This window comes from Tupaia chinensis, unplaced genomic scaffold (genome assembly GCF_000334495.1).
Source record: "Tupaia chinensis unplaced genomic scaffold, TupChi_1.0 Scaffold000313_1, whole genome shotgun sequence".
NCBI classification, from domain to species: domain Eukaryota; kingdom Metazoa; phylum Chordata; class Mammalia; order Scandentia; family Tupaiidae; genus Tupaia; species Tupaia belangeri.
The window spans coordinates 659,929-672,201 of record NW_006159806.1 but is presented as its reverse complement, the minus strand read 5'-3'; the positions used below and the strand labels follow the sequence as shown (position 1 = coordinate 672,201).

At 37.4% G+C, this 12,273-nt stretch overlaps 1 protein-coding gene across 2 annotated transcripts in view; it reads right to left on the bottom strand.

The window, feature by feature from the left end:
- Positions 1-1,816: 1,816 nt before the first annotated feature.
- Positions 1,817-12,273, bottom strand: part of CCDC28A (coiled-coil domain containing 28A) — a 13,424-nt gene continuing 2,967 nt past the window's right edge. The window contains exons 3-6 of one of the 2 annotated variants that reach the window (XM_014588831.2): positions 10,207-10,370; positions 6,450-6,604; positions 4,973-4,995; positions 1,817-1,998 (exon numbers count right to left, since the gene is read on the bottom strand). In XM_014588831.2, coding sequence (XP_014444317.1) covers positions 1,944-1,998; positions 4,973-4,995; positions 6,450-6,604; positions 10,207-10,370 — 397 coding nt within the window. In that variant the 3' untranslated portion in view covers positions 1,817-1,943. The remainder of the gene's footprint in view (positions 1,999-4,972; positions 4,996-6,449; positions 6,605-10,206; positions 10,371-12,273) is intronic. The other variant, XM_027772897.1, reaches the window with a different exon arrangement.

The window sequence follows — 12,273 nt, the reverse complement described above, 5'->3', positions numbered from 1 at the left end:
ATTGAGTAAAAAATATACTAAAATCAAGATTTTTATACACACACACACACACACACACACACACTCTCACACACACATTACATGGGTCCCAAAGAAAGTGCTTAATTGGTGTCCTGGAAATAAGGCAGAAGCATAGGCATCTTTTACAAGGTAAAGGTAAACAAAATGTGGTATATCCATACAACTAAGTGTGTTCAGCCGTAAGAAGGAATGGGGTACTGATACATGCAACAACGTGAAGTGCGAAGCTTCGAAAACATGCTACGTAAAATAATCCAAATACGAAAGACCACATATCGTATGATTCCATTTATACGGACTGTCTAGAATAGAATACCCACAGAGATGGAAAGTACAGTAGCAGTTGCCAGGGACTGAGGGGGATGGGAGTGAAGAGACTGCTAGTAGGATTCCTTTAGGGGTGTTGGACATGCTGTAGAATTCACTGTGGTGATGGGTACAACTCTATACTACTAGAAATCACGCAATTGTACACTTTAACAGGCTAAGTGTTATGACATAAATTATTATTTCAATAAGGCTGTTTTGAGGCCAGTTCCATAGCGTAGTGGTTGAGGCCAAATCTCACACAGTCCACCATGCTTCAAGTCTCAGCCCCTGTAGTTTGAAAAATATAACGGCACACGTGCATACATGTCCCAAATCACGACCAGATGGAGAAATGAAGAGAGACTGCAGTGTAACCACACTCCACTGGGGGATGCTTTCTCCTTTTCTCTGTCTACGGTGAGTGCACACACCCTCTGACAATTAAAAAAACAACAAAACATCAATCTAATTTATAAAAAGGTGATGAAGCTAATGTTTGCTAAGCATTACTATATCAGCTATTGTGCTAGTGCCCTTGGGCTTTTTCACTGCTCATATAATCACTACCAGTTGCCTATTAACTTCATTTTCCAGATGAAAAACAAAAATTAATCTCACCCTGGGTAGGTGGTACATGAACACAAAGCTAAGGGTGGAATACATTCAAATCAAGTTTTCTGCAGATTTAAAGCCCAGGTTCTTTCATTACGACACTATTTAAATGTGTACAAGGTACAGAATGTTCAAGGAAGATACAGAACATCAAATTTTATAATTACAGTTCACTTTAAAACAAAAATTTGCTGTGGGGCGAGTGTGCTCACCAGGAAGAGAGAATTTGAGAAAGTATCCTCCCCCAGGAGGGGGGCAGATGATTACACTTCTCCATTCTTCTCTTGGGATTTGGGCATGCATGCACATGTGCGTGGTCTGTTTTTGAAGCCTCTGGCTCCGAGGCTCGAACCATACAGTCCTGTGGGATCCAGGCATCTTAACAATCATGTCACCTGGCTGGACCTACAGTTCACTTTAAAGAACTGAACCTGTAGATTCCAAGATCACAGGCTGTATGGGATTTTTCAAAGCAGATGACAGAGACGAATTTAAAACAATGACTTTATTAAAAAATAGCATATCTCACAAAGACTTATTTAACATCTTATCACTGGCCATTGGAAAACACACCAGCGTGTGTACCGATTGTCTAACGTAAACTGAAGCTGGGCTGCCATTAGAGGCCTGCGCGTCATCAACTTACGGCCAACACTGGAGTAAGCTGGGTGAGCTCAGGGAGGACAGATCCTTTAGCACTATCAAAAACATTTAGCACAATGCATTTCAAGTATAACCTCGTAAGGCCACGAGATGAAGCACAGCAGCACGACCTCGGCATCACATTTCCTGATTAAGCCTGCGAGGAGGCCTAGGCCTCCAGTTTCGGCGAATTACAGTGAGCCAATTTACTAAAAAGCAGTATGTGAAAACAATCATTGCACTTGGACTTTAATTACTTTAATTCCTTGTGTGGAAGATGATTCTGCTATTGGATTCAGCTGGGAAAGTAAAGAAGGCTGCTTCTCTTCAAATAACAAGAAAGCAAACTGCATTTCACGTTAGCTGGAAGAAGTATTGGGAACGTCTTGTGTATCTGCCAAGTGGAGTTTTTGTCTGAATTAATCAGTTAAGAAGATTTTCATTCTATAAGGAGGACTTCTTTTTAATTTATAGCCATTACTCCCAGAAGATAAGAGTCAGAAGTTTCAAAAATAAAAAAAAAGATATATCCTTAAAAGAAAAGTTCCTGTGCTGCTTTTGAGACACTTGGATGTGGTAAGACAATTTTTAAATGTAATAAATTATATACAATATGTCAAAAATTTAAAAAGTTTTTTTTTTAAATTCACCAAATTAAATCTATGTTCCAGGTTCCAGTAGAGCACAGAATTATTTTTAAGGCAGTAAGATCCATTTGTAAGGAACTATGAAAAGTTACTGGATTAAAAAAAAAAATCAGTTGGTTTACATACTACTTCATCATCTTTTGGAAAACAATTTCTTCATAAAAGTCCAAAAAGAAAATTTTCACAGCTTTAAAATCTTTTCTATAATCCTCTTAATTATTCTCAAGAGAACTAGAAACAGGATGGAATTGCCACATAGTTTTATTCTCTATCTTTCTTATAATCCTTGTCTTTCTCTTTCACTTAGATTTATCTACCATTTACTGAGCTCTCAAGACTTAATTGAAACAATGACATGAATCCATTAAGGAAAATGAAATGCTAGCAATACATACAGGGCAGAGCTTGCAAAAATACACAGATAATGGTCACGGCTGTCAAAAATGTCCTTATTCAGGTGGAAGGCTAAGCTTTAACACATGTATGAAACCAGCAGATGGAGTAGTGGTTATGTCACTGGACTTTCACAGGGTTTAAGTCCTGGACCCAGCAGCTTAAAACTCATACCAGGTGCGAGTGCATGTGCGCCCCAAGTCCCGAGAGAATGGAGGAGAGGGGACTGCAGCGTGGCAGCCTCTCTGAGGGATAAGTTCTCGTTCTCTGTCTCTCTGTTTCTCCCTGGCGACTGCATGCACCCTATAGCAAAATCTCTATCTTAAAAAAAAAAAATTCACACATGTAAAAATCAACAAATAATAAAGTAAGGCAGTATGCTAGCTTGAGGTACAAACCAATGCTTAATGGAAGTGGCTGACTTGAGTATAATGCGTAAGGACAAGAGGGAAGCCAGAGCAACCCAACGTAGAAAGCGCAGCGTGAACGAGGGCGTTATGAGAGCAGACATGATATCTGGCAAGTCATAAATATTCACAGAGATGAGCTAGTATTAGTATTAGTTACTATTACTGGATTTGTATCTATTTCCTGTTTCTTCACTGTTCCTGTACAATTCAGATATTTTTAAGTCTATAATGTTATAGCAATAAAAGTAATTTTAAAATATTCCATATTGTTTGAAACTTTTCATATATACGTCATTGCATGTAGCAATTACCTTATAATAGAGAGGACACTAAAATATTGAATGATCTGCTCAAGGTTCCATTATCAAAATGTGGAATCAGATTTCAAAAGTCAAACTCTACAGTCTACAATCAGTATCTTTTTTTGGGGGGCGGGGAGTGGGGAAGGTTTTTGCTATAGGGCATGTGTGCTTGCCAGAAAGAGAGACAGAGAGACAGAAAGCGAGAAATCACCTTTGGGGGGGATGGCCACGCTGCAATCCCTTCTCTACTATCCTCTCGGGATCTTGGGCACACACACACAGGCACATGGTGTGAATTTAAGCCACTGGGTCTGGGACTCGAACTGCAGTCAACTATGTGGGAGTCCAGTGACATAGCCATTATGCCAACTGCTAGTCCCTACGACTGGTATCTTATTATCTGGCTCAAAGGGGATGTCTTACCTCTCATTATTAAGAATTATTTTATTTAGCTTTATTTTATTTATTTTAATTTGGCCAGAGAGAGACAGAGAGAGGGAAAGTGAGAAAACAAGCCACGAGGTCCAGGACTCAAACCATAGTCGGCCATGTGGGAGTTCAAGCACCCTTAACCACTACACCACCTGCCGGCCCCAATTACCACTATATTTTTTAAAAAGGGCCCATTTTTGCCTTAGGGCACATGTGCTCACCAGAGAGAGACAGAGACAGTGAGAGGGAAAGCAAGAAATCACCCACCAGGGGGGATGGCCATACCACAATCCTTTCTCCTCCATTCTCCTACTGGGATCTTGGGCTCAACGCGCTCAGCATTGAGTTTAAAGCCACCAGGTCTGGGACTCGAATTGTAGTTGGCCATGTGAGAGTCTAGCAATGTAACCATTATGCCATCTGCTGGCCCTGTCAAATCATTTTTTAAAGTAAAATAATTTCTTGTTCTTATGTACCTCACCACTGTACCTATCATTGTGTTCAAAAATACCTTTTGATAAGTTTCTGAAAAATTGCTCTAAATTTAAATGTAAAAATCTGAATATTCAAGTGCCTTAAGCATTTCCTGTAACATAAAACTAAATTATGAAAATGTCATCTCATGAGCTATGTAAGCATCCCTGGAAGGCTGTACTTTACTCTTTCAATTTTATGTACCTAAAATATTCTTTAAAAATATTATTTGATTTTATTATTTAATTTGATCAGAGAGATACAGAGAAAGAGAGAGGGAAAGTGAGAAAGCAAGCTGCCAGGCCCAGGGTTTGAACCATGGTGGGCCATGTGGGAATCCAGCACCTTAACCACCATACCACTTACTAGCCTGATATTAAGTATAAGATATGATCTCTGTATAGCTGTCAGCAGACCTTAGAATCTAACATTTTTAAATACTTTATATAGCAACAATCCAAACCTTTGATTTTATGATTTAAAAAATGTTTTACAAATTCAAAACCAATACATAGCAAAACAGAATGAATCAGAAATGAACAATATTTTAGCATACAAAATTAAAAACTTCCGTTTGAAAACCCAACTGGAAGAGCTAGCCCCAGCAAATATTACTGCACATTCTTGTTCACTATATCTAAATAACTCTTCTTTCTAAAACTTGATTGGGACTATTCACCAGAAATTATACGTTGTAAACTTTTCATTGTTGATAGTAGGCAAAGGATACATGGAAGAATTCAACTCTTCTAACTGTAACATAAACAAACAAATTTAATTTTAATTTGTACAACATAAATACAAGTGGATAGTTAACTGTATGTTCTCAAACAAATTATTTTTAATTTCACTTTAAGTAAAAAGCAAAATATTAAAAACAAAGACCTTCAAAAGATATCTAGGCTGGGAAATTCCTTTTTATAAAATCATTATAAAGTAGTTTTAGTATTTATGAAATAAGTATATGAGGAGAATAAACCCAGATGATAAAAACTGGAGTTTTGGTAAATATTCTCAAACTACACATAACTACAATTTTTAAAAATAATTTTTAATTGTTTTATTTTATTTTATTTATTCATTCATTCATTCATTTATTTTAATTTGACCAGAGAGAGAGAGTGATAAAGGAAGCCACCAAGTCCAGGACTTGAACCATGGTCAGCCACGTTGGAGTGTCCAGCACATTAACCACCATGCCACCTGCTGGCCCCATCTACAGTGACTTCTAATAGTAGTTTTGAATGAAAAAAAATTGCCATTTTAATGATCAAAATCTTCAAAGCCTTTATAAATTACAGAAAGATTTAACATGTCATTCATGTGAAATATGAAGTCATTCATTTTCAATATGAAGTATAATGTATCACCCTTTGTTTTAGATTGCTTAGGTTGCCATGAAAAATACCATAAATTAGTAGTTTATAAATAACAGAAATTTATTTCTCACAGTTCTGGAGGCTGGGAAGTCTAAGAATAACACACCAGCAGATCTGGACTAAACAAACCTGGACTAAACAAAGGCTTTCTGGCTTCAAATACAGTGTCCTTTTCACCACAGTACCATTCTTTCCTAAATATATATTGGCTTGTCAGAAAAGTCATGACATATTTCCTTCTATGTTATCCTGTGCAGAAATTTGTCATGACTTTTTTGATAACTAAGTAGCAAATTCAGTTTATATTTGTTAAGAGGAATAAAACATGACTGGAAAAAAGGAAATACCAGTGAGAGTTAACATGACAGACTTGCAATAGAGTATACATTTGACATTTTAAAAGTAGTAGCACACAATTCCCCTCTCATTTACTTATTCAAAAGATAGAAAAAAGCAACAGAAATTCTTGCCAGTAGTGAATGTGGAATCTAAAACTAACGTGTCAATTTGACTTCTTTATTTTTGTTTCAAAGGGATTAAAGGAGACAAATTTCATTAATTCTTCTCAGTATGACAATCATACATGGTGTTATGGACTGAAATATGTCTCTCTAAAATGTGTATGTGTTAGTCCTGACCCTCCAGTGTCTCAGAATATTGAGTGTATCTGGAGACAGAGCCTTGAAAAAGGTAATTAAGCCAAAGTGAGGTCATTTGGGTAGACCTTAATCCAATGGTTAAAAAGGTGAGTTTTGTTATGAGAATTTATTATTGCAATTAAAAAAAGATTTTTTTTTTGAAAGAATAGAGCAAAATAACCATACTTACATCAGACAGAAGCCTATCCAGATTGGAGTCACTAGCTGTCTTTCTTTTATCCTCAGGAAGTTCCTCTAACTCCCCATAGAGCTCCAAATTCAAGCGAGCTAGTTTCTCCTGCATTCCCCGAACATGTTCCATCTGTTCAATGGAACATTCATTTCCTGAGGAACATTCCAGAACATTAATAAAGATTAGGAGAGTTCAAACTAACAACTTTGAGGAAATCTTTTAAAATTCTAAGTGCTCCTGGGAAGAGCAGATAGCGTAATGGTTACATTGCTGGACTCCCTCGTAGTTGACTGTGGTTCAAGACCCAGACCCGATGGCTTAAACTCACACTGGGCACTTACTGGGGGGATGATGTCTCACTTTCTGTCTCTCTGTTTCTCTTTACACACCTTACAACAAAAATCTCCCCCCCTCAAAAAAAAAAAAAAAAAAAAAAAACACAAGGAACCTAAAAAAATTTGTTTTTTCCTCTAAAACAATTGGTTTCTTCCTTTTGTAAATGACATTGTAATGACTACATAATTTCTATGTAATAATTACAAATCAATGTTCTGGACCAGGAAAATAATGAATGACCAACCTAAGAAAAGACCTTCGACACTAAAAAAAGAAAAAAATCATACAGGAAGGATTTTTTTTATAGCAAAATCAGGGTCCAGATTGTGTTACAGTAATAAAATGCAATACTCTGCAAGGCAATTTCACATGGGAAGGTTCCGGGTTCAAATCTAGGTACAATGGGCACACACTTGCCCATGATTTGGGGCTGACTGAAGGCTGAGGTAGATCACAGTGTTAGGATGCTGTTGGGGGTACACTCTCTTTCTTGGTCTCTTTTGTTCTTGCTAAAAAATAAATAACTTTTTTTAAAAAGGCAAAACCATCCCTTAAGTTGAGAAAATATATTTTCTTCTTCAACAGCAAAAGATAGCAAGAGCACCATCTAATCATGCCCAATTTGATAACTGCTATTTAACTAAGTGAGGCAATATTGTATAACAAGCTGAGTAAAATGAAGAGTTCTATTAGAATTTCAATCATGTATCATCTTGCCAATTGATTTTATGTTCTTCCTTTAAGAAGTGTAATTGAAAACATTTATGAAAACCTAAAGAATGTTGAGAAGCAGGAGCAACATAATGCGGTATTTTCAACTGTACACAGAGAAGAGTAAGACAACTTAACTGCTAAAGGGTAGGTCTGCCATTATTTATTGATGAGGTCCACTGAACTAAGATCTGGCCAGGGCAACCAATTTATATGACATATATTTTCATCTGGTTTAAGATAACCCCTGCAACCTCTTGATACAATCATTTATTTCCAATACAACTTTGTTTTTCCTAAAGGTATTACACAATGATATACTGTAGCTTAGTGAAAGGTGAAGTGCATATCTTAAATCAATATGAATGAATGTAAATTACAGTTTCCTCTCACCAACTTTATGACATCATTATAAATTGACTATACTACATCATGTTAAGGGCAACTAATATAAAGCTAGTCATAACTCTGTCAAAATCACCCTTTTTTCATAGCACAGTATGTCATATTTCCTTTATTTTTATTATGTTTTTTAACAATTAGTAAATTAGATGGGACCAGCAGTTGGCGTAATGGCTATGTCACTGGACTCCCATGTAGTCGACTGCAGTTGGAGTGATGGCTTAAACTCATGCTGGGCATGTGTGTGCCCAAGATCCTGAGAGGGGAATGGAGGAAAAGGGATTGAGGCATGGTCATGCCCCCAGGGGTGATTTCTTGCTTTCTGTCTCTCTGTCTCTCTCTTTCTGGTGAGCTCACATGCCCTATAGCAAAGACCTCCCCCTTGAAAAAAAAAATAGTAAATTAAAAGGTCAAGTGGAAAAATTATCTCAAGATATATGAGCATGTGTGTAGCAGCAGATGTGTGTATATATACATACATATATATATATAACTATACACACAGAGAAATATATACAATAAAAATATAAAGAGGTAGAAGTTACAAGGGAAAATGATGAAAGTCAGAGGATGGATCTAGGTGACTTAAGTGAGGACAACAGAAGCTTCAGAGGATAAAAGGGAATAGATGGGGCTGGCCCCTTACGGCAGTGGTTAAGGCTGCACACTGGAAGCCAGATTTCAATTGAAGCCTGACCCTGGTGGCCCCTGCATGTGGCACCTGCAAGCCTTGAAGTCCTGAACAGAATGGAGAAGGAAAAAGGACTGTGGTGTGATATATCCTGTTGAGAATGCTTATCTCTCTGGTGAGCACACTTGCCCTCTAGCAACTGAAAGAGAAGAGAAGAGGGACACAAAGAGGAAGAGAGAGAGAAAGAGGGAGAGGAGAGAGAAAGAAGGAGGAGGAAGAGAGAAAGAGGAAAGGAAAGAAAGAAAAGAAAAGAGAAATAATAAAAAAAGAAGAAAATGTTCAGCAAGATGAAAGATGAGTCAGCAGATAAGAAAGGCTCACTGATTCCCATGCAGGACTGATGAGAAAAAACATAGTTCTATGCATATCCTGGTAAACACCTAACTTCAAAGATAAAAGAATAATCTTAAGACAAAAAAAACCTAGTAAGAAAAAACCAGCAATGAAATTCTCACCTGCAACACTTATAATAGCAGTCAAACAGACATAGATTAAAAAAAAAAAAAAAGGTATTTCAATGTCAAAATGCAAAGTCTCCTAAGAGTATGGGCAGGTAGAGTGCTGGGAGAAAGTGAAGACATAAAAGTGATCCAAAGCTTAGATCTCAAGAACAAGAGGAAAAAAGGGAAGAGGGGGGAAGTGGAAGTATTCTGAAGATATCACCTTATAGGGATAAAGCAAGAAACTGAGGTTAATAAAGCACTTTTGTGAAATAATGTGATTTTAATATACTCCCTCAAGTAATAAGATAACCAAAAGAGGAAAACCCATTAACTATTAAAGAAAAAAAAGGTAAATATGTCTGAGTAGATAGAATTAAAATCAGAAACTTTTATGAGGTCAAATATACAATAAGCACAGGGTTGGCAGGTGGCTTATAAGGTTAAAGGGAAATTATCTTGAGATTTTCCAAACTATTGGGTTATGGGGAAAGTCATGATGCATTATTGCATTAAAAAAAATGAAAAGTATATAGTGACTTTTCCCACAACCCAATAATATACTAAGTCTAAAATACCTTCCCTGACAAACACTGAACCATTTGTATGTTAGAATTTTAAGGTATTTATTCCATAATAGCAATCCTACTTTGGCATTTCAACTAACTTTTCCTTTAAAAAAAAAAAACAACAAAAAAAAACTTCTCCCCTAAAAATAAGCTTTAGAAGGGACATTATATTCATGAAAAACAAATGATGATTCCATTATATGCTTATGCATTCTTTTTAAAGTACATATAAGATAAAAATGACACTTTCAAAAGGAACAGCAGGATTAGGTGGTGGTGCAGTGGTGATGAAATTGAACCCACATGGGAAAGGTCTTGGGTTCAAGTCCCAGGACGTTTCTGAGCATGATGGTCAAACATGCATGCATGTCCATGATCTGGGCTGGCTGAGACCAGGGGGTGGATAGCAGCATGAAAATCCAGTTGGGGATGCCTATCTCTCTCTCTCTCTTCCCCCCTTTGCCTCTCCCTCTCTCCCTCTGTCTCTGCCTCGTGGAAGAAATAAATAAGTTCTTTTAAAAAGGAAGAACAAGATATATACAGAAAATAGAATGCAAACATCTTAATGAAAAAAAAATAGTAAGAGAGAAACATCTATAACCTACCAAATGCCTGAAGTTTTCCAGAGTGGAAGTCGTTCAGCAGACTTAGGAGCCCCCTCTCCATCTCCTGAACGTCTGAGACATCAGTGAGGAAGGAATGCTGAATCGGAGTTGATTGAGCACCTTTTCCTTCTCCAGCCTGAGGTTTGGTCTTCTCTTTCATTACTCTGCAAAGATAATGCAATTAACTCTAATTACATCTTTGCCAGCTGTCCTAGATTAAGCTTTTGCTTAATTTTTTGGTGAACTAAGTAGAATCTTCCTGAAAAAGGAATCAGAATAAAGTCAATACTAAATAAAACCAGCAACTTCAAGCCAGAAACCAAAAGCAAAAAACAGGTTGTAAGACCCCAAACAAATGTATAAAATATTACTAACACATATAAAAGGTTTGATCAATACATTTACACAACATGCTAATTCTTTACAAAAAAATGAAAACAGAATTGGTGAGTCTTTTTACTACGCTACTTTCAAATTTCATTTCTCAGTAATACACATTACACCTGTCCTTTCTATTCTTTATCTTACTTGTTCCTTGAACTAGTTTGACAAGTGATCATGGGGTTATGGAGTTCCTAGTATGTAGCTGATATTTTGTCATGAGAGCCCGGTCTAAGTAAAAGAAGGCATTTAAATTCATAATCACCATATAATGAAGCGCTAACAACCTGTCATCATCATTGACTCCTCCAACTTCCTGTATGCAGGCATGAACCTACCGATTATACCTATAAGGATCTACACTCTCTAGTTCTCTGCTTCTCCACTACCACCAACCAAACAACTCAACAGCATCCCAACCAGTCTCCCTGCTTCTGTGTGTGGTCTCTGATATCCAGATCCTTCCCCAGAGGGAGTCAAGTACATTTCTAAATTGTAAAACTAGATCCTAGAGTTCACTTAATCTAAACCCTTCTGTGGTTTTGCACTACATGTTAAGTCCAAAATCCTTTAAAAAAAAAAAATCTCTGTTCCCCTGTCTCTGCTCTAGCCATACTGAATCTTCCCTTCCTAGAAATGTATTCTCTCGTCTTATATGCGAATCCTCTGCCTACACTGGCTTCCTCCGCTCACTGCCATCTCTGCCAGACTACCTCCCACACGTCCGTCAAGACTCAGCTTAAATGCCATTTTCTCACAAAGAACTTTTTGGAACCTTTAGACTAAATTTGTTATTACTACACATGTCTGGCATATACTAGGTTCTCAGCTATTTGTGTGATGCTGCTATGCACACTGTAGTATAGAAACAAAGAGAAAGCGTAGTTGCTCAGTTCATCTAGAGCCAGCTGGAGAAGACTTCCTAAGGTGATGTATGAGTGAAGACTTTAAAGAACAAACAGGGTTAACTACAAAGGCAAAAAGGGAGAGAGAGTTGGGTGTTATCTTTACAACCCAATACATACTACAGATCCTGACATGAACATGATTCAGTATTTAATTTTCACATAAAGTTGAATGAATAACTTCTCTACAACTTTACTTATACAACACAGATAAAATAGAGTACATGGGAACAGCAGTTGGCATAATGGCTATATCGCTGGATTCCCACGTAGCCAACCGCGGTTTGAGTCCTGGACCCAGTGGCTTAAACTCAAGCAGTGTGTGTGTGCATATGTGCCCAAGATCCCAAGAGGAGAATGGAGAAGGGACTGTGGCATGGCTATCCCCACTGGGGGGTGATTTCTTGTTTTCTGTCTCTGTCTTTCTGGTGAGCACACACACCCTATAGCAAAAACCTCTCATAAAGAAAGAAATAAAGAAATAGAGTACCTATATGCCCAGGGGAAGGGAGTGGATGGAAGAAAGAAACTTTTTTTTTTCCTTCAAATTTTTGTTATAAGGAATGTGGACTCATCAGACAGAAGGGGGGGGGGAGTGGGAAATCACACCCCAGGGGAGATGGCTATGTCGCAGTCCCTTCTTTTCCATCCTGTTCTTGGGACTCTGGGTATAAACACACATACTTGGCATGTTATTCAAGCCACTGGGTTTAGGACTTAAACCATGGAGTCAGTTATGTGGTATACAGTACTTATAACCACACCATCTGCTGGTCCAAAA